The sequence below is a fragment of the Epargyreus clarus genome, unplaced genomic scaffold (genome assembly GCF_041222505.1).
Source record: "Epargyreus clarus isolate Ecla_fem2 unplaced genomic scaffold, WU_Ecla_fem_2.2 ptg000023l, whole genome shotgun sequence".
Taxonomy (NCBI): Eukaryota; Metazoa; Arthropoda; class Insecta; order Lepidoptera; family Hesperiidae; genus Epargyreus; species Epargyreus clarus.
The window spans coordinates 10,938,435-10,959,126 of NW_027332230.1; the positions used below are offsets into that span (position 1 = coordinate 10,938,435).

General features: G+C 35.0%; 5 protein-coding genes across 7 annotated transcripts in view; 2 read left to right on the plus strand and 3 right to left on the minus strand.

Annotated features, from left to right (window-relative positions):
* Positions 1-2,949: 2,949 nt before the first annotated feature.
* LOC140751916 (SUN domain-containing protein 3) lies at positions 2,950-5,472 on the minus strand. The gene is made up of 4 exons (XM_073086027.1): positions 5,028-5,472; positions 4,046-4,201; positions 3,560-3,846; positions 2,950-3,356 (listed from the first exon to the last, which is right to left on the minus strand). Exons 1-4 carry the CDS (start codon positions 5,211-5,213, stop codon positions 3,056-3,058), a joined length of 930 nt encoding a protein of 309 aa, XP_072942128.1. The 5' UTR covers positions 5,214-5,472; the 3' UTR covers positions 2,950-3,055.
* A 129-nt stretch (positions 5,473-5,601) lies between these two features.
* Positions 5,602-9,888, minus strand: eIF3m (eukaryotic translation initiation factor 3 subunit M). The gene is made up of 7 exons (XM_073085575.1): positions 9,710-9,888; positions 9,056-9,235; positions 8,682-8,776; positions 8,296-8,511; positions 7,684-7,949; positions 7,194-7,337; positions 5,602-6,520 (listed from the first exon to the last, which is right to left on the minus strand). Exons 1-7 carry the CDS (start codon positions 9,752-9,754, stop codon positions 6,306-6,308), a joined length of 1,161 nt encoding a protein of 386 aa, XP_072941676.1. The 5' UTR covers positions 9,755-9,888; the 3' UTR covers positions 5,602-6,305.
* Positions 9,889-10,577: 689 nt separating this feature from the next.
* On the plus strand, positions 10,578-13,610 carry Elp4 (Elongator complex protein 4). Its single transcript, XM_073085786.1, has 7 exons — positions 10,578-10,795; positions 10,932-10,967; positions 11,377-11,492; positions 11,993-12,230; positions 12,364-12,632; positions 12,826-13,060; positions 13,463-13,610. The coding sequence occupies exons 1-7, from the start codon at positions 10,684-10,686 to the stop codon at positions 13,552-13,554; spliced, it is 1,098 nt and encodes a 365-aa protein (XP_072941887.1). The 5' UTR covers positions 10,578-10,683; the 3' UTR covers positions 13,555-13,610.
* Positions 13,611-13,669: 59 nt separating this feature from the next.
* Positions 13,670-16,929, plus strand: Tsp68C (Tetraspanin 68C). Its single transcript, XM_073085371.1, has 5 exons — positions 13,670-14,193; positions 14,405-14,623; positions 15,091-15,279; positions 15,751-15,948; positions 16,323-16,929. The coding sequence occupies exons 1-5, from the start codon at positions 14,131-14,133 to the stop codon at positions 16,638-16,640; spliced, it is 987 nt and encodes a 328-aa protein (XP_072941472.1). The 5' UTR covers positions 13,670-14,130; the 3' UTR covers positions 16,641-16,929.
* An 80-nt stretch (positions 16,930-17,009) lies between these two features.
* The window catches only part of LOC140751490 (uncharacterized), a 32,193-nt gene continuing 28,510 nt past the window's right edge, over positions 17,010-20,692 (minus strand). For 2 of the 3 annotated variants that reach the window (XM_073085370.1, XM_073085368.1), the window contains exons 7-9: positions 19,948-20,074; positions 19,051-19,126; positions 17,010-18,616 (exon numbers count right to left, since the gene is read on the minus strand). In XM_073085370.1, the coding sequence (XP_072941471.1) occupies positions 18,266-18,616; positions 19,051-19,126; positions 19,948-20,074 (554 nt within the window). In that variant the 3' untranslated portion in view covers positions 17,010-18,265. The remainder of the gene's footprint in view (positions 18,617-19,050; positions 19,127-19,947; positions 20,075-20,692) is intronic. The other variant, XM_073085369.1, reaches the window with a different exon arrangement.

The window sequence follows — 20,692 nt, forward strand, 5'->3', positions numbered from 1 at the left end:
CTATGTATCTTGTCTTCCTATCCGTAGGCGAAAATACTCCGTAGGGACTCTACAAAGCCTTCATTTCATACGCTAGACATATTTAGGGGTTCTACGAAATAAAAATTACACATCATATAGAAACTTGCACGCAACATTTAAATAGCGAATATCTTGTCACTTGGACAGTCAGGAAGTCGGCGGAATCGAAGCGAACACCGCTCGGAGGCAACAGCGACGCACCCAACCGTGAAACTACTGCGCGTAATCCTTTACCGACACAAGCCTTTCACAAGCGACAGCCTAGAAACATATCCCTAATATTGTTCAATATTTTGGAGGCTCACGTATAAGGGGCAATAGAAGAAATAAAATAATAAATAAAAAAATCAAGATGTACTTACACAATCATTATTACTTGATGGATATTGTAAGTTACAAATGCATGTTCCATATGGGTTTAAAAATATTTATATCTCATAAGACATACATGGTCGCTTAAAATGAGAAAACTTAATATTTTACAAAATAAAGCTATGTCTGTGAGTTATAAGTATTATATTATGTATAATGTAAAAGTATTGTATGTGTGTCTCTGTGTGTGTATACTTACAACGTAGATAGAATAGCTTACTGACAATTAAAACCAATTATAAGGATCAAGATAATCGCTTTTTCTAACCTACCTGTATGTCTTTCACGTGTTTTTAGGTAAGTGTATTGACTACTATTTGAGTATTTTTACAATTATGTATAGTTTATATTATGCATATATTTCTGAATAAATTATATTCCTAGTACAACCTTTATGAAGAGCAGTCCCACTGCTGTTAACTTCAGTTATAACGAGCTAGAAGTGCGCTAATAGTTATCCTGATAGTAATAGGTTCCTTACTTAACTATATACCTGCCTATCTATATATCCTTACTAATTTATTATTAACCGTACTTGTACGTTTTCTTTGATTTTACATAAAAAAATCTTAATTTAAATTTGATATAGATACCTGCCTATAAACATTTAAAAATCTACATTTCTTTAAAACATAAATTCAGTTGCTTAGCGTAAATGTGTAACCGTAGTCAAACAGAAATCTGGACACAAATACCTATCATTAATACACGTCAACCAAAAGACTGCGAGGGACATTTGAACTAAGATCACATCATTAATATTGAGCGGTACATGGAGGCGGTACCGGTAGAAAAGGATAAATTTCATGGAGAGGTGCTTTCACCCTTTATAACTCCTATCTATTTGTCACTTGAAGGGATCCGCTTTGTATTAAGGAAAGAAAAGGCCTACATACCCATACTTAGCGTCATAATGTGACTTGGACAGTAATGATCTTACAGTAAGTAAGTATTCATGTATAATGATGTTAATTTTACGCTTGTCTTTTACCTTCGACATCGTTATCACGTCCAGGAGTAGGTACCTTAAGTCTAGTTAAATTACATACACTCAGTTACATACACTACATTCAGTTTTATTACAAACTGAAAACCCATTAAAAATCAGCCCAGTTATGTCTACATTCAAACATAGTCATGCAAAGATATAATATGATACTTCAAACCAGTTTACGTAATTATAGGTTCTTGTGAGTCTACATACGTAGCACCAATATAATTTTTTTTATAATCAATAATTAGTCTTATAAATCAATGAGATAGTATAAATCAATGAAGTTGATTATAGTTAAAGAGTATAAATTACCAGCAGCGTGATTACACAAAAAGATATGAACGTTATGCTTCATAGGCAGATCATGTTTAGTCATAGAAACTCGACCAATATACATAGGTACTGCTTTATTACTATTTTGTCGTTAATAATGAAAGATTTATTGCCTTGCTATTGGATTCCATAGTGCCCCAAAAATAAATAATTATCGACAGAATACGAGTAGGTATAATAGTCGGGTCTCATGGTAAATGATACACTGTCCCCAAATTACAATTAATTGCCTATTTAAAAAGAAAGCATGGGGAAAATTACACTAAATACTTACTTTAAATTTTGATTTAATCAAGTATTTACGTACCTTGAAGGTTTGTCGACTCAGGAAGCACCACCGCCTCACCAATTTTTTCCCTATAGAAATATGATAAAAAAGTTGAACGCTACTGTGTTCTAGTTTTAAAAGTTTGGTAAGGGCGAGACACGCAAGGCGTTTCAACTTAGTCCACAGGGATTATTATCCGTCCATCTGTGTCCGACCTTATGTAGGACTTCAATCCTATCTGGGGTTGATTAAATATCCATGGATTACAGTGGCCGCTTACCTTTAGGGGGACTGCATGCTCGTTTTCTATTTCAATTCTCATTATTTTAACTAGGTACAGAAGAGTCGTTATTCAACCCGTGTATTAATGAGTTTGTATAGATATAATATATAAATAGTTACTTACCTAGAGAATTTAAAATTAAAAATGTTTATTATTATTCAACATGTGCAACCAGTAGTTCGTATAATGCGACGCAGGCCGGTCAACCCATTAGTGCGGACGCCGCGGGGGCCCATGATCACTTTGCTCATGTTAATTTATGTGCTTTGTCGCTTTGTCCACTGCACAATAGGCGAATTTTTATAGCATTCGGCTGCCGGACACCCAGATTAACATCTACTGTTAGTATTGGCTTTCACTCGTTTTGTGCAAAGGCACTACACACAATGAGCTTAACCGGGCACCTGGCAGTAATGGGTTTGAAGGTATTCGGAAAAAAATAAGCGAAGTAGCCCTATTGGTACCCGTTGAAGCCATTTAGTGCAAAATAAATGTTACATATAAACCATAGGTAGGTACATTTTTCACAACAAAGAATGACAATAATCTTGCCTTTTACGACCTCCTCTATACCTTCACTGAATATTAAAATGTATTTTTAGTACGCTGTTTTAATGGCTTTGTTGAGTCTTTTAACTAAAACTTTGTTAAGTCTTTTAAATCAAAATAGTGTTTTAAATAAATAGACCACTTTAATACTTAACTGAAGTAGCATTTTAAAATACAGTAGGCACGTAAATTACAAACAAATTTCACACTGACACGTCTAGACTAAACTACGAGATTATTCGTTTTCAATTCGCAGCTCCTGGTCATCTTTACTTATCTGTGATGGTGCCTGTCCTAGCGCTAGATCTCCGTGGACTCTCACTCGGTACACACAAGTGTAGACAGTGTGTCCCCAGTTGGACAACACCCGGAATCTCACCAAATTGTAAGCCTTTGTTGATGGGTGTTGTACCTCAAAGTACTGTATAGCTTTACCGTCTTTCTTGTATTCATATGTACCAAAATCATGAGGATATTGATCTGAACGGTATTCCAAGCCTTCTAGTTGAAATAGTCGTGGGGCTGATGATATTTCACTGTAAAATCGAAATTTTATTTATTTTATTTATTTATATTTATTGCAAAATTTCAATTTAATCCTATGAATGTTACATTTTAATATATCATTTTAACACATTAATGATACTTTGACTATGTTAAATGATATCTTAAATGATATTAATCAATAATATAGCTACGCATTAAAAATACCTAATATATGTGTCGAAATTATACAAACCGGGTGGGTGAAATATGAGCAGGAATGTGCTCAATGCTAACGCCAGTAACATACACGGTGCCAAGCAGACGGATCGTAGCCTCTCCTCTGGATCCCTTGAACGCCCAGCACTCGCCAGGAAGCGTACCAGGACGAAGGATTGCCGCCGCGCCCGGGCAGTCCCGGCAGAGCACAGAGCTCACTACGTACAGCACCCACCCCACCGGAGACTCGTAGATTGCGTGTTCTGTAGTATCGCCAGTGTCTATGACGCGGGCACCAGCCGTTTCCAATGCGTAATCTGCTATCTATGTAAAAACATTGAACATGAACATAAATCTATTACTTTCCTAATATCCAAGTTTTAAGTTTAATTTCTTAGTTTGATAAACAAGTTGCGACGTGGATAGTTACCTAAATCTATAGCTATGTAAATACTTGATAAATATAACACACACAATATGACTAACCAACTACCTACCTGCGAGTAATTTGTAGAATATCTACCTGTCTGTCATAGTCGCGTATATCCAAAGCATGTCTGGGGCTACGTCTTGAAGGTTCTAAAGCATCCTTGGCGCGGCCCGCAGCGGCCGCTACGGCGGGCAGTGCGGCCGACATACGCTCCATCTCGCTTTGAAGTTGCTCGTGTTTACTAGTCACCTTCAGAAAAATGATCTTTTTTCATCAGTAAGGTCAATTAGAAGATGCCTAAAGATTTAACTTACGAAGTTGGGTAGGTGTGTAATCCGCGTTTAGTGCGGTCACCAACATGTTGGTGTTGGTCATCACGTGTGATGCTTACGGGGAATCTACCTTTGTACATTAAGTCATGTTTGGCTCTGGAATTCTCATAGATAATGAATTTATTAAAACGAACTTAAGTAATAGTTTTGAAAATTGAAATTTTCAGTCATCTATTCCCATGTTTGAAAAATATTAAAAAAAAATAGTTTATAGATCATTTACGAATGAAACAATTTCTCCGCATTTTTCGTCGATTTCCATTAAGCGTTTAAGCCATTTAATGGCTTCGTTCAATTACAAGGCGGTGAGATATCTATACTTATATATGACTTAAGTTATCGGATTTTTATTACAAAAAATTACGACTAGGTTTGTTTGTTGCTATAAAAATGTATCTAAGTGAATCCTAATGGATAACAATATGAATATGGAAGTTGGACAAATAATAGAGTCGTCTTGAGACCAATAAACCGGCAGGGATTATTATATCTTATTTTAGTAATAAAACAAAGTGTACCTACTTAAAACCTGCGTTACCAGTTTATTTTTTGGTCTAATTTAAGAGTTGACAGAACTTGAGAAGTTATCACTGATCAGACTACTTTAGCAGATATTTTTTAAAATAAATCTTTTAAAAATGTATAGTAACAAAAGAAACAATCCTAAGCAGAATATGGAATTATTTTTTACACACCGTGTCCTACTTATGTTACGATAAGTATCAACAGTAATCACTCAGTACCTCAGACAAACCATGGGTAAGTTGCATGACGACATATTTTATGTCGGTAAAGTCCCCTTCGATGACATCTTGCGGTCCCCACAAATACGTGTAAACCTGTAGGCCCAGCAACAACGAAAGAGTCACACATACAAACGAACGAAATACGTTCTGGAAACACCCTTCATTTCCATAACCATAATCCATGTAGCATAGAAATTCGAGAATATTAATTGCAGGTATTCCAATGAAATATTAATCCAATGATACTCTCTCTTTAGTAAATATACGCGTATAAAGTGACCAGAGATAATCACTAAATCACTTTGTGAATTCAAATGAACAATATTTCATACGAAAGCTCGTATGGTATGCTCAATGTCAAAGAAATTAATTTTTATAAAGAATGACAGACAGAAGAAAGGCTCCACTGAGAATTTATGACTAACCAAACATAACGCAGTTCATTTACATATAATGTATTTTCTTTTTTTTAATTTTATTATTATGTTACATTTTTTGATGATGATAAAATCTGACAAGTGTAAACTAATAGTAAAGTTTTAGGTAAGGAGGTAAAAAATAAAACAAAATATTCACTTAAATACTTTATTGTATGAACAAAGTAATTTATGTTGTATCAAAATTGTGACAAAGTTGATGTAATATAAAGAGTTTGAATAGTCTGATATTAGAATACTAGTTTTAAATAAGAATAGTAGTTTTGCTGCAGACATGTCTATATAAAGTATATTTGATAAAAGAAAATATGAACTGAACTGAACTAAGTTTGTATTATTCTTACCCTCTGTAAGAATATATTTTATTTTAAATACTTTTTATAAATGTATCAAGTTTATACTAATGTAAAAATATAATTTCTATGAAAGTTCCACTAACAACATTTGCTTACTATTCATGATACTAAAATGGCCAACTTAGTATGCAGTTTCGAAAATAAAAACGATTTAAACACAGATAATCCTTTGTTTTATAAAAAATGAACATTATGTAGAAAATGTATTATACAAATAGTTTGTCATTAATGGAACTTACAAAACGTTAACATTGTACATTACGTTAAAAACGATTAAGTTGACTTTGCGCCAAGATAATCCGCGCTTGTTCTGCCGATTCGAGTCAGTGAAAGAAGAAGCAGATAAATTGGACAACTGTTTTTTCTGTAATTGTAATATGAAACGTATAGGTAAAGACTACTCCATTCCATTCGGCATCTGCTCACTGACCGGGCTTTATTGAAACTTGATGGTAATACAACTTAAGTTAGTTTAGGTTAGGCTAAGCTTTAGCTTGCTGCGCGGCGTACTCGATCTGCGCAGCGGCGACAGACTTCATAGACTCGTGCGCCTGTTGCACGTTGGCGCGCCACGCCAGCAGCACGGTGCGCAGCTGCTGCCACTGCGCGCGGCCGAACGTGCGGTGCATGGTGCTGGACACGCGCACCGAGCGCGCCGCCTGGTCCATGCGCGCGCGGACCAACTTCGTCTTCAGCACTGCAATCGTATGAACATAGCAATCTTACTTAAAACGTACTTCAACTAAAAAAACGCTTTCTACACTCACAGCCCCACACTAGGATTACCCTGTATCGTGGGTGCTATGGACACACACAGAGACAAATACACAAACACCCAGACCCAGAAACAGAAATCTAAATTCATCGTTTAGAAATCTGTCTGGCCGGGGATCGACCCCGGGACCCTCTGCGCGTCAGACCGGCATGGTGACCGCTCCGCCACGCGGGTCGTCAACTTATGCTCGCTATTATAAAAATTGAGTTTGGCAATTCAAGAAGGCCCAATTTATGTAATTACAACAATCTTTGGTAGGCAAAAACTGTACAAATTGAATAATCTAATGACAGACGTTAATTCACAGAGTATTTTTGACCAATCAGAAAGCAATGATTTGATGATAACAGCAAATTATTTTCAAATCCATTTATATATTTCTATGATCAAGACGATAAAGGTTATACCTTAAGGCGTACATATAATTTCAATGAATTGACCATAATCCTCAATAGAAATTTAATTAACATAGCTAAATGAAATTTTTAGTCTTTGTTGGTAGTTTAATGTAATTGTTGGTTCTCATAAAAATGATATTACTTAATAAATTAAATATATTTTATATTTATCCCAAAAAAATAATTTTCCATCTTACCTTCAATAATAAACGCTTCCACATCCTTCTCCTCAATCTGTAGTTCAGATATGATATCATCAAAAGATATCTCAGGATCAGACTCCGCCATTTGCATAAATGATAATATCCTCATTTTTTTGACATTCTGCTCATGGTTGAGACCTGTAATTCAAATTAATTTCCATTGTTTACATATCGTCCAAAGGGGGCTACTTTGCATGCCATTTAGCCTTTCTAGTGAAAATGTAGTTATTGAACAACACACTATAAAGCATTATAATAAATAGTACATTACAATACGAGGACGAAAAATTTTTTTCTGACAAGTGTGAGTTTGCAGGCCGAGCCGCAGGCGAGGACTGCAATCACACGAGTCAGAAAAACATTTTTCGTCCGCGTGTTGTATAAAATTTTATATTACGGGGTCGGAAATGGGGGTTTTGCGCACGCGAAGCGTGCGTAAAACGTCCATTTACGCACGCCGTGATATAAATAATTATTGTTTTACCTTGTGAGTGAACAAACTCTTTATGATTATTGTAAAAGGTTTGATAACTGGATAGTTTCTCGGACACAAAAATAGTGAGTAGGTCATGGATGAGCTCTCCCTCCAAGAATCGCACGGGCTTGAGCGCCAACAATGGGTCTAACAGGAATGTGGTGGGGTCCGCCAGGGCTGTTGCTATACACTTTATGGCATCCTCTCTAGCATAGGATGCATTTTCATCTGTGTATGTGCCAAGTAATTCTATCATCACCTTTGATGCTAGTTCACTGAAATGTGACAAAATGAAATGCAACATGAAAATTGAGGAAAAGCAAAATAAGCGATCAATACAAATAAATTATTATTTTTAAACAGAACTTAATATCCATTTATCCATAAGAATCATTAGTTCAGTAATTGTTGTACATAATTTTACTAGTAAACATTGATTTGTAAGTAAAATATAAGCCTGTTGTGCAACATTCTTATTATATGAGAAGAAAATTAAATGCACTGTACATACAATTTCATCAATATCCCACTTAATTTAGTGTTGTTAAACTCTAAAAAATTTGAAATATTTAAGAGTTTAACAACACTAAGTTAATGTCATATAAAACCAATGTATCATACCTGTTTTGATCTTTTAGTACTTGATGTAACAATCTGTATAGCTTCTGCATCTGTTCATTGGAGGGAGGGCAATTGGCAAACTGACTTCGCAGCTGGTCTACACCTGTGAATACTTCCCTCACTGAGCCCACGCGGGCTGCTAGCTCAATTACATGGTAGTATACATGATACCGTAATGGAGAGTTTGACTCCAGATTGTTATATAATCTCCATAAACTGAAAAGAATATATAGCATTTGAAATTATGACAAAGTTACTTAATTTAGGTCATTTTTATCCAAATTCTGATAAACTAAATATAGCCATCACTGGAAAGGCTAAAAGTCTAACCCGCATAGTCTTTTAGTCATTTTAGTCCTTCCAGAGATGATATAATAAATACTTACGATTGTAGTGCGACCATGCCAATTTTAGGTCCCGGAGACTTGGTGAGTCTCTGACTGAATGCCAATATAAGGTTTTCACCTCTCTCCAATGGTATCTAAAATTAAGGCATTATATAAATATAAATGTGAATCATCATCAATACTGCTAGCATATTTTTTTACAGTCAAACGTTTTTTAAAGTGTTCCAATCTACACTTGGCCAACATGTTGTAATGTAGACTAAACCTTTCCAATTCTGAAAGGACATCTGTACCCAGTGTTAGTACAATAAAAGGTTAATGATGAGGAGTTTTCTGGTTCAGGCCTGAATCAGTTATCATATCCCATTCTATTCTACTGACATATAAGCAATTATATATAAAAATTAACTTACAGAAACCATTATGGAGACAATACTGTTAAGTATAGCTTCAACGTCAGCTTCATTGGGCTCCTTGAAACAGACATCACACACTCCGACAATCTTGTGCAAGTCATCCTCAATACCCTTGGGGGATTTCTCCTCTGATATCTCTGCGCCGAGGCTTTTGAAGTATCTTCTCAATTCTAAAGCCTGAAAAAGTAATTAGAATAAAATGTTATAACTTTCATATAATATGGTACAACTTGTACTAACTTAGCAAATATCAATTGAAACATTGAAACAGCAATGGTCCGACGTATACCAAGGCAAAATCAATACAATATGAGACATATAACAGTAAAAATTCTTCAGTCACAAAATGTTAATGCCAGAGTTATTTTGAGTAAATCGCATTAATTGTAGAAGTCGCCTACTATGAAAAAGCCGTTTTGCGATTTAATACTACTTTCAAAGACAATTTCACTTAGAACTTAATAGTGGATATGAACTTTAATGTTTGGTTTTAATTGAAGCGGCTTTCTAGTTGTACACTTTGACATACACAGTCCATTATTATTAGATTGAAATAAAGCTACTTTGCTTTATATTCTTCCCATATGGATAAACTTATTCTTAATAAACAATGCTGCAATTATCATTTAGGTTATGATCATATGTACTTACTTGATCCTCCAGGGATATATCCATAAAAACGGCTGGGCCTTGCATTTTACTGATTTATACAGTCGGTATACGCAAATCACTAAATTAATTAGAATTTATAATACAAGAAATACACAAATACGTGTGCTTCCCAACCAAGCAAATATGCACAGTACAGTCACAGACTCACAGAGTGACACAGACTAGAGATGTGCCGAGTCAGGTCGACTCGAGTCAGTACTCGAGTACTTACATAAACTCGCATACTCGAGTACCAATAGTGATACTCGAGTACCAGTGATACTCGAATACGGACGATACTCGTACACTACAACTGCTACTCGTACAACTAAAAACTTGTTTAATTTTGTGTAGTGAGTGGCGTTTTTTTTTTTTTGCTCTGTCGTGCTATTGGACTGTATGTTGCAAAGTACTCGAGTACTTTGTGAATATTTGGACTCGAGTACTGACTCGATTCTTTTTTATATGAGTACTAAAGTACTCGAATACCAAAAATGGCCGACTCGGCACATCATTAACACAGACTATAATTGAATCGCTTATGTGTCAGCAGTGTCAGCTGCTATAACAGACTATTAGAAATATACTTTCCATACACAGATAATAAATATAGCTCCAAAACATCTTGACACCATATATTGTTGTTTGGGTGCCTTAATAGGGCGGTGGTCTTCTTTATATGGAATGATGCACCAAATATAAAATAATACGTTTATTGGTAAATGTGTTCACGACGACATGACAGACAAAACATTGCACTAGTGACGTTCTATAACAGTAATGACAATTGAATATGACTAATGTGACTAATGTCAATTGTCAATGTCTGAAAACTATAAATTTTGAATAAGTTTTGTTTGCAGTTTGATTTGTTAATTTTTCATGCATTTGCTTTAAGGATAAGTTTTATTGGTTTGGAACGTATTGTCACGGTCTTTCATCAGTTGTAATAAAATAGGCATAAACTATACGCTATGTCAAGTTTTCAGAAAACGTCGAATTCAATATTTAGTATACCTGGTACAAAACTGAAAAATAACCTACCGTATATATCTTCGGGTATTCCATCACTTGATCATGTTATTGGTGAGTTCTTTAGTGCTACCTTCATGATAAAATATACCTGTGTATTTTATACATATAGTAAATAAGGATAAAATTTTATTTGCATAGATTGTCACATGTGTTGCGAATCTGAGACTGAGAAATCATTATCTTTCAGGAGGCGGGATACCAACTGGGTCGATATTTGTTATAGGTTTGTAAAATTATCCTTTTAATTGTTTTGTGAGTGTAATGTTTCCACTAATAGTATTCGAGCAAATAACCTACCTAATGTTAACATGTTACTGCCACTTGTGAACTTCTGTAAATGACATTGTTTAAGACAACAAGCATGTCTGAGATTGATCACATATTAAGTGAGGGTGTCTCAAAAAAATCAAATTAAAATAGATTGCATAACTGTTTCTGCCGTACACTCCATTCAAATCAGAGTACTACAGCAGCAGGAATATGTTTAGAAGCAGAAATAGGTGAAGAAGGTGAGGTATTTCTAATGCTGTAATTGAACCATATTAGAAATATAATAATCTAGATATTAAATAAATAGATAGTTAGATCAATAGCTGATTGTCTATTAATAATTATTCAACTTTTATTTTTAGAGGAAGATGTATTGGGAAGCTATAGCAGAATTCTCAGTAAATATTTCCTAGCAGAAGGAGTTGTTTGCAAACATGCTGCACTTGTTGCATCTGCAGATGAGAATCCAAAAAATATTGTAAGTGAATAACAAACATTCAATTAAGAATAATATTAATAAATATAATACATTTTATAATACAGTAATTACAAATACACACTATTGAAAGATTGGAACTCTTGTGATTAATCTTGTATCTTATAAATACAATTTATCTTAATATCGTTTAAAAATCATTTTTATCATGTTTCATTTATTTCCTCATCCATCAAACCATACTCTATATAATAAAACCACATCACACTGTATAACAAAATTAATCTTGAAATATGCCATAGAGATAATAAACTTTTCAAATGAAAACATCCGAACCTGAGATTTCTACTTGGAATTTTATTTCATAAGAATTTTTTAATCTTGCTAGATCATTTTCAAATCTTATAAGACAGAGCTCTTATGAACTTCTTATGTGATTGATCATGAAGAAATCTAATATGATTCATTCATTTTTGTTTCCTTCAATCTATGGGAATATGCAAATGATTAATTGAAATGAGACATTCTTATTACAATTACAGGTCACAGAACTACCACAGCCTTGTAAAGCACCTAGTAATGAGAAGGATGTACCACATACAAATAGTGAGATGAAAATAGCATGGAGGTATGAAGGCTTGGGGCAAGTAGAGTCATCATTTGGTAGCAACACAAACTTTGGACATCACTTTGATCTGAGTAAACATATCGAGGAGGAAATTATCAGTAATAGTAACATATCATACTGTCATCTATTACAAGATGAACTTCAATGCAAAGGTAGAAAAGTATTTCCTGAAGTCGCTGCTTATTTTTTTTTTATATAATGGCATACACTTGATTTTGTATTTGTAACCTCCTTTCTGTAATAATTATTATAATATAAATTTACTTTACAAATATTTATTTTTAGGATTCAAAAACAACATGTACTTCAAATTACTCTCAACTATTAAGAATGCAACAAGTAAAGAAGAGTACAAAAGCAGTAGTAAGAACAGCAATATATTGCGGATATGCATACAGTCACTGGGTTCCCCAATGTGGACAGCTATGGACTGTGGGGACTGTGCTCCGAGCAGTTATGGGCAAGATTTAATTAAATTCATTTATTGTTTGAGAGTTGTGCTCAGGGACACAAATGCTGTTGCATTTATTACGATTCCAACACATTTGTTTGAGGTAAGTTTAAAGTATAAATTATTGTAGTAACTATATAATAAAATAATATGTAATTGAAAGAAATTATTTATTTCTGACTATTTGTTTTGTAATCTGAAAGAATATTATTATAATTTTTATTATAAAAGATAATTTCTAGATAGATAATTTATAATGATTAATGAGTATATTTATTTTACATTTAATATTACAGGATGAACACATAATACAGAGAATTAATTATTCAGTAGACAATGCGGTCAGAATAGAGTCATTTGCGGGATCGAGTCAAGAAACCAATCCAGTTTATAGTGAATATCATGGTTTATTCCATATCACCAAACTATCGGCCCTCTATTCTTTGGTACCTTATGTACCACCTAGCCTAGATCTGGCTTTTAAACTGAGGAGGAAAAAATTTGTTATTGAGAAATTGCATTTACCCCCAGGTAAGACTGACTATAGAATACTTACTAAATTAACATAGAACTTTATTGCGGAATTTAACAAATTACTAATGTTACTCTTTTTTAAAGATTATCAGACAAAAGTTTTCTTTATTTCTCTTTTTTCTGTATTTGTTGTTTTATTTTTCTTTTTTCTCTTCTGTAACTCTTCTCTTCTGTATTCAAATTTAACAGTTTTTAACTTTTGTCACATGGTCTTTATTTCTATAACAAGTTCTAACTCTAATAATCTAAATTATACCTGATATATTGAGGATCAATTATTTTTTTTTTTTTATTGGATATACCTTTGTTACATAAATTCTACCTATAATATCATATCTCACTAAAATATCGCTCTCATAAATATCCTAAGATATAATAGTCTTTTTTTTTCTATTCTAGAACTTCAAGAGTCAAGTGAAAGAGAACAAGATGATATTACAGCAATTCCAAAAACATGTGGCGGTTTTAAGAAAAAAGACATTGACTTTTAAGTTTAATTAACTTGTATATTGTGAATTTGTAAAAAAATATGAATAATAAAAGGTGCTATTTGTTAAACATATTTTGTTTGATATTTTAATTTATATATATTTTAATTTATGACCAAAAATGTAAAAATAAGTTAATAAGGCTTAAGTATTTTCATAAAAATTAATCTGTGTCTATGTGAAGATGTTGATGCCTGATATTTCGTACGGGCGTTCGTACTCAGCTCATGTTCGTAAATTCGGCGTAGCGCAATGTGACTAGAAAAGGATATGTCTTGATAATAATGGAATGAATTTGGACCATAGATATATTATCCTACTGACGTAATTTGGACCATATGCGAGGCGGAAACTCGCGCATAAATTTGAAACAAAAATGCCTTTAATTATAGGCACCCCACCTGTTCAGCAGAGCGCATCTCCCTAAAACGACCGAATCTATTCATTGCGCGGTGTTTATTCAAAGGCTCACTATAATATGAGCCGGTATTTTGTTCACACCACACATTGCTTTACAATATTTCCTGTCGCAAAACGTAATAGTATTTAAAGTGAGTGAAGTTTATTTACAAGTTATCAATGAATATCAAACACACGGCGAGCGCCAAAGTGCTGTTTGGATGTCTAAATTTTATATTCTTTGTAAGTATAACCGTTTTTATTTAAACGAAATCTTTGAAGATAGATTTAATTTTTACTTTGCTATGTACATACATATTATACATGTATTAAGGAAAATGTCAAGTGTTTTTCCAATGTAGAAGTTCATTTTAGATTGCCGTGATAATATTTTAGTTAGAATAAAACATAAACTTAATAGGCATGTGGATGATTTGAAATTGATATTTTGTAGGTGGTCGGGTTCATGGAAGTAGTATCTGGATTCCTGCTGCTATGCGATTCTAAAAGAATTCTTCTATCACGGCTTCTGGCATCACCGGAAGGCGAACTGATAGAACCACCCTTTTACTATCTAGCGCTCGCATTATTAACACTTGGATTAATTGTGTGCGCGGTAGCGTCTCTCGGAGTTTGGGCCACATATATGCCCGGATATGTGGTATTAACAATAGTAAGTAACGAAAACAATACCTAGTATAATGTGTACAAAACTCTGTTGAAGTCCGAAGGTATGGTAAAATATTTAAGAATGAGAAAAGCCTGGAAACACGTGCTTTTTAAGTTAGGGTACTACATGTTAATGGGTACTGAAACTAGTAAAAATCTTTAACCAAGAAATAATTGGATTAAAATCTAAATCAGTCTTCTTGAGGTTCATCACATAAGCATTGCTGATCCTTGAAGATAAATTTCTCATCGACCTACCCTAACAACTTTATTTATTCAACCCGGTGTGCCTACCTCAATAAAACTATTGCTATGCAATCAGTGAACCAAAAAGTAAATGGGCGTAGCATTTCTGTTTCGGAAGTAAAACTATTTTATGATCGACATATGAGTATTATAAAACAAACTTATTTCCCGAATCCTGTTTTGGCAGGTTAATACAATCAGATGACTCAAATTGTCTGTCCCCAGTACTTCATTAGCGTACTATCGCTGCTGCTATGCGAGTGTGCGGGGGGTGTGTTGGCGGCGGTGTGGCCGCGCTGCCTGGCGCTGGGGCTGCGCAGCGCGCGCGGCGGTGCGGTGGGCGCGCTGCAGGCCTACTACGCCGTGCCAGAGTACGAGGACTTCACGGCAGCTGTCGACTTGGCCCAAACTGAGGTTTGTTCTAACGCTAAAATTCTAGTTCACTCTAAATTGAGACGAATGCCTCAGAGAGCCTAACCAATTTTAAGTTACCACGAATAGTGAAATAAGTATCAACGGTGTGTATTTGAAATTAAATATTAATAAATAATCATAATCATCGTGGTTAGATCGGAATATAACAATTTTGAGCTGGGAATACATAAATGCTTCAATATTCGTAGCCACGACCGTATACTATATTACATTTCAGTAGGGATTAGAATAAACTTGGCTCTTATATTTTTATAATTTTATAGACTACATAACTACGCCGACTCATTTGCAAACTATTTTTTACCAAACCTACTTCTATAATAATCAGTGACCCACACTACGGAACTACTGATTTCGGAGGGGGAGTGCAGCTTGAAACCCCCAATATCCTCCCTATAGCTATGGCATGTTATGGTACGTATGTAGCAAACGTGATTAACAACATTTCAGTTAGAATGTTGCGGCATGACGTCAGCGCGTAACTACGACATGTCGGTGTGGCAGCTGCGGCGGCTGGGCCCGCGCGGCGTGGCCGTGCCGCTCAGCTGCTGCGTGCAGACGCGCGACGCCTCCTACCTCAGCCCGCTGCCCGTTAACCAGTCGCGCTGCCAGGAGATACAGTTGGATCCCAACTCGCGACATGCTCCGGTTAGTTTGATATAACTACAGGGCTTGTAATTAATTAAATATATGTCATCACTTAACAACATTCTTTGACGAATAATTAGCTTCTCTTTCTCTACGAGTTTTCACTCGTGGCTTCGTAGGGTCCACTCGCCAGCTTTTTTTAAGGGACTTTCTTTTTAGGGTGATGAATAGTCTGTCTGCTATTAGTCTTCTATAATTTCCTGAAAGTTCTGTGAAAATCAATTTAGTCATGTCCATGAATAAAACGTACACATGTACTTGCAGACCGATAAGCAATTATTTACAAAAACGCAATACTTTCTCTTTCACTTTCGTAAATGAGTTATTTTTCTTTTGAGACTCCCAACATAATAAACTATTGTTTTTATTCACAGGGTTGTTTAAGCAAACTAGATGACTGGTACCAACATCAGTACATAATATTTATGTTGGCGCTGTTCGTGGTGGCAGTATTCAAACTGACTATTTTGTTCAGTACCGTGTTCTCCTGTATACGAGTTAAAAAGCGGCGGCAGAACATACACTCGCTCATGATGAAGTCTGCAGATGTGAAAATGAATGAGAATATATACGAGCACAGAATGTCTAACGACGAGCCCATAACGGCGAGGTACATCCAACCAAATAATTTCTACAGCCCGCGGGTACGAAATCCAACCATTTTTCAAGGAAAGCCCAATGATATGATATGAGAATTAGCCGTGGAGATAAATGCTTTAGAGAGAAAATTGGAGAAATTTTCCGATTATCTGTATAAGCATGAGGCGGATTCTATTATGTGGTAATTAATTTTAAAAATGTGGTAATTAGTTTTATAAAATTTCTGTGTGAATCTTGCAATTTTAGTTATATTTTAGTTTCTAAAGTTTATATAAAGACTTCAATAAATGTGTGATATGTGTAATAAAATTAAGTGACGTTAATTTTAGTTGTACAGTAAAAACGCCTATTAATGCCTTCGCTCTCTAAAGTATTTACTCCCTTATACCAAATTCTTTATTATTAAGGTTTGTAGATTTATGTTTATTATTTTTATATGGATTTTGAAATAAAAGACTTGATTCAATATGCAATATTATTTTCAAAAGAACATTCAAAAATTGGTCCTAAAGTTAAAAACATCATTAACAATGGCTCTGGAATGTTTCTATCGTTCACAATTGGTTATATACATGTATAACAGAGAGCTAAATCTTTATTTCTATTGTATGTCCATAAGTCATGAATGATAAATATTTAAATTAAATTTATAACCGCAAACATGCTTTTCGAATATCACAACGATTAGAAGAAAAGCAAATTTATGTTTATAACAATATATTATGGTAGTAACACTTCCTTCATGACCAACGCGACGGAAAAATAAAACCGTTATCCTGATTCCAGAATCCCACAAACCCCGACCTAAATGATACATGAGATCCTTAACAATAACAATAATCTATTTATAATAATTGATACTATATTAACTATTGACCATTGAGACCGACATCACAGTATAAACTACTAATTACATCTTAGGTACAGGAATGATCTTATTTATACCTAACTAATAAAAATTTACATTTGCACTATTATTAAAAAATAGATTGGGCCATTCCCAGGCGGATAGATGAACCTCACTAATAATCTCTGAGCTCGGTCGGGCGATGCAGGCTGCATACAATTATTTAAGTTATTAAACAGCTTGTCATAAGATTATCAGTAAGGTATCAGTGGAGGACCATAAGGAAGGAATAAATTACTACATAGCAACATTACATTTTATGATACAAACATGTAATAATATAAGCCAGCTACAGATGTATTGCCCCGATTTATTTCATTTCATTTTCATAAATAAACACATTCATCCATAAGTAAATAAAACTGTAGAAATGTCTTTTGTGCTATTTTTAAATCTCTTATAAAAATATCTGAAATAAATAAATATAGTATAAAATATAAACAGTTACCCCGCAACAGAATTGGAAAATGAACATCTTGAGAGAGTCAAGTTGTGAGAGTAATCAGTATCTATTGCTTCTGTTTCAAAAGTTCTAAACGACCATCTTAACATACTTTTTACAAGAAAATTACTAACGATTGTAAAACTATAAATATTATGAAATGGATATTTTCTCAATAAATAGTACATAAAACAACATCAGAAAGTATTAAAAACATCGAAGACTCGCAATTCTTTAAGCATCTCCTTAATCGCATTAAATTCTGCTGTTAAATTCATGCTCGATAACTTTGGTCATTGTTTGTTTAACATTGGTCAGAGTTTACAGTATTATACATTAGCAAAACATGTAAATTTTCATTGAAACCTCTATAGGATATCGTTCAAGAACGAGTTGTCCAGCGAGTTGAGTAGTTCCTGGGCGGTGAGGTTGCTCACGTCGGTGGAAGGCATGTTGTCGAGGAAGTCCAGGTTGAAGTCTGCGGTTTGTCCGGTGAAGGAAGACGTGTTGTTGAGGGATGGGAAGGTGTGGAGTAGCGCGGACTGGGGCGGCAAGCTCTGCGAGTGCAGCGCGCCCTGCGCCGGCAGATTGCCGCCCTGCATGCCGCCGCCCGCCATGCCGCCGCCCTGCATGCCGCCGCCCTGGTGCCCGCCGCCCATGCCGCCCATGCTTTGCTGCATTGACATGCTCTGTGACTGACTCATGTGAATATTTGGCATCTGAAATTATGAAAAATATTACATCAATTCGATGTTTCTATTTCTGTGCTACTAAATTACATTAAATCATTATGTGCAATACTGAAATACTGAAATAACTTGCATAACGTAAAGATTTTTAACCCAATCTATAAATCTATTTATCTTGCAAAGGGCAATTCATGGTTAAGTAAATTTTCGAAATTTGTTCGCTCCATTTTTACATCATTTGTTAATTTAAAAAAAAATTAAGCACACTGTATTAAGAAACAGAAGTTATTACATAAATTGCATCATATACCAAATGTGTCAAAATTTCACTAGTTGATACCAACATTACACTAGTTGGCTTAGAACATGTACCACAAAATATAAACGAATTATTTTGTGCATGGATGTAGACATAATAAATAGTGAACTAAAAGCAAGTAGGTAAAATAAATGCTCGTAAATACCTGTCCTTGTACACTCATCATCTGGTTTTGTTGCATAATAAGATGTGGCATTGGAGATTGTTGTTGGTTTGATGCCCTAGAAATAAATACGTAGAATAAATGAGTAAATAGTTTGCCGCGTCAACAAGGTGAGTAGAAAGGTCAGGGCGGAAAAACAACTTGAGAATGAGATGTGTATTATACTTTAATTAGTAAAACGCTTCCGCTTATGATTTCGCCGGCACTGTATAGGGAAATAGGTTCGTACTTTATTTTGAACATATTACAATTTCCTAAATCCAAAAAAGCAATAAAACATATCGTCATAGTCGTAGAACACAGTCGGATTTAACAAATACCAAACTTTACAGGGCAGCCATTTCTAGTTATTCATTCATTTTACTATGAGCGCATTTGAAATCCGTCGTTATACCGACTGATTCATTTGAAAACTAAAATACATAGAATAATTTCTGTAATGCAGTAATAATATTTAGATAATATGTTATCCAAATATTATAAAAAGTGAATTTCGCATTTTAGTCAGATCCGTCTTTGTTCTACGACTATGACGATATGTGTGCTGGAAACTGGTCTCGTATTAACAGTGACAGGTTTTTAAGCCACAATCCACTGTGCTGGCAAAGTGAGTTGATTAGTTGACTATACAAACCTTTAGAACTCTTTTAAACGAAATCTCAAGCATATAGGTTTATGATAGGTTTTGCTTCACCATTATAGCAAGCGATAAAATTAATAGGCAAGTAACTTTAAAAATCAGATATGAATACCTGGGATTAGAACCTTGGACCGTTGAGAGGCCGTTCCAACCACTAGGCTTTCGCTGATAAAAACATAACACTAATTTTCTTAAATTGAATGCGTCAAGTCTACGTCTGAAGAAATAGTTAAAGTTACCTTTGCTGTTGATGCTGCATGAGCTGATGTTGCTGCAGCCGCGCCTGCTGCAGCTGCAGCTGCTGCTGCTGCGCCATGCCGCCGCCCACACCACCCATACCGCCGATGCCGCCCATTCCAAAACCTGCTGATAAAAAACACGTTAACATTACAATTAGCAGTTTTATTATTGTTGAGGTTTCGCTTTGCTTAGTTTTTTTTTTAAAATACTTTTTTTTAACTTGGTAACAAATATAATCGTAATAGATATTACAAAAAGATTGTAATTATACTATTATAAGCAATTCTTCAAATAAATTGAACAAAGTGCTCGAAATCGTCCATCGCACAATGCAGATTCGGTTATCCCAAAATCTTTTCAATGTCAATCTGTTACACGTGTACCACCGTCGTAGTAAAAGTGACGCTGTGTATTAGTGAAGGTAATGGTGTGTAGTGTGGGTGGAGTTGTTAACATATGTATAATGGTGATAACCCCCTAGCATAGTAATGTATAAAGCCCGTTCCACATTCTCGGGAGAATCTCACGAGAACGTGAGAAAAGCACGAGAAACGAGAATGTGGACCAGATTCGTATAGGCTTTCTCGTGCTTTTCTCACGTTGATGGTGGTGCGGGAACTGCTGCCGGGCGGCCTGTTGTTGCATGAGCACGTGCCGTCACTCCAGCGAGTAAGGTCGCGCGTGGGGCGCGAACGAGCACGACCCCGCACCGCCCGCCGCACCCACGAGCTCGGCTTGTACTCC

Excerpts from the sequence above, each read along its gene's own strand:
- eIF3m (XM_073085575.1), bottom strand. The coding sequence starts at position 9,754 with ATGCAAGGCCCAGCCGTTTTTATGGATATATCCCTGGAGGATCAA. Across the intron at positions 8,777-9,055 it reads TTGTCTCCATAATGGTTTCT|ATACCATTGGAGAGAGGTGA; the intron begins GTAAGTTAATTT and ends CCTTAATTTTAG. Across the intron at positions 7,338-7,683 it reads AGAGTTTGTTCACTCACAAG|GTCTCAACCATGAGCAGAAT; the intron begins GTAAAACAATAA and ends TTTGAATTACAG.
- Tsp68C (XM_073085371.1), top strand. The coding sequence starts at position 14,131 with ATGAATATCAAACACACGGCGAGCGCCAAAGTGCTGTTTGGATGTCTA. Across the intron at positions 14,194-14,404 it reads GTCTAAATTTTATATTCTTT|GTGGTCGGGTTCATGGAAGT; the intron begins GTAAGTATAACC and ends GATATTTTGTAG. Across the intron at positions 14,624-15,090 it reads GATATGTGGTATTAACAATA|TACTTCATTAGCGTACTATC; the intron begins GTAAGTAACGAA and ends GTCTGTCCCCAG.
- LOC140751916 (XM_073086027.1), bottom strand. The coding sequence starts at position 5,213 with ATGGATTATGGTTATGGAAATGAAGGGTGTTTCCAGAACGTATTTCGT. Across the intron at positions 4,202-5,027 it reads TTACCCATGGTTTGTCTGAG|GTGACTAGTAAACACGAGCA; the intron begins GTACTGAGTGAT and ends ATTTTTCTGAAG. Across the intron at positions 3,357-3,559 it reads GCTCATATTTCACCCACCCG|TGAAATATCATCAGCCCCAC; the intron begins GTTTGTATAATT and ends TCGATTTTACAG.
- Elp4 (XM_073085786.1), top strand. The coding sequence starts at position 10,684 with ATGTCAAGTTTTCAGAAAACGTCGAATTCAATATTTAGTATACCTGGT. Across the intron at positions 10,796-10,931 it reads ATCACTTGATCATGTTATTG|GAGGCGGGATACCAACTGGG; the intron begins GTGAGTTCTTTA and ends ATTATCTTTCAG. Across the intron at positions 12,633-12,825 it reads TTCCAACACATTTGTTTGAG|GATGAACACATAATACAGAG; the intron begins GTAAGTTTAAAG and ends TTAATATTACAG.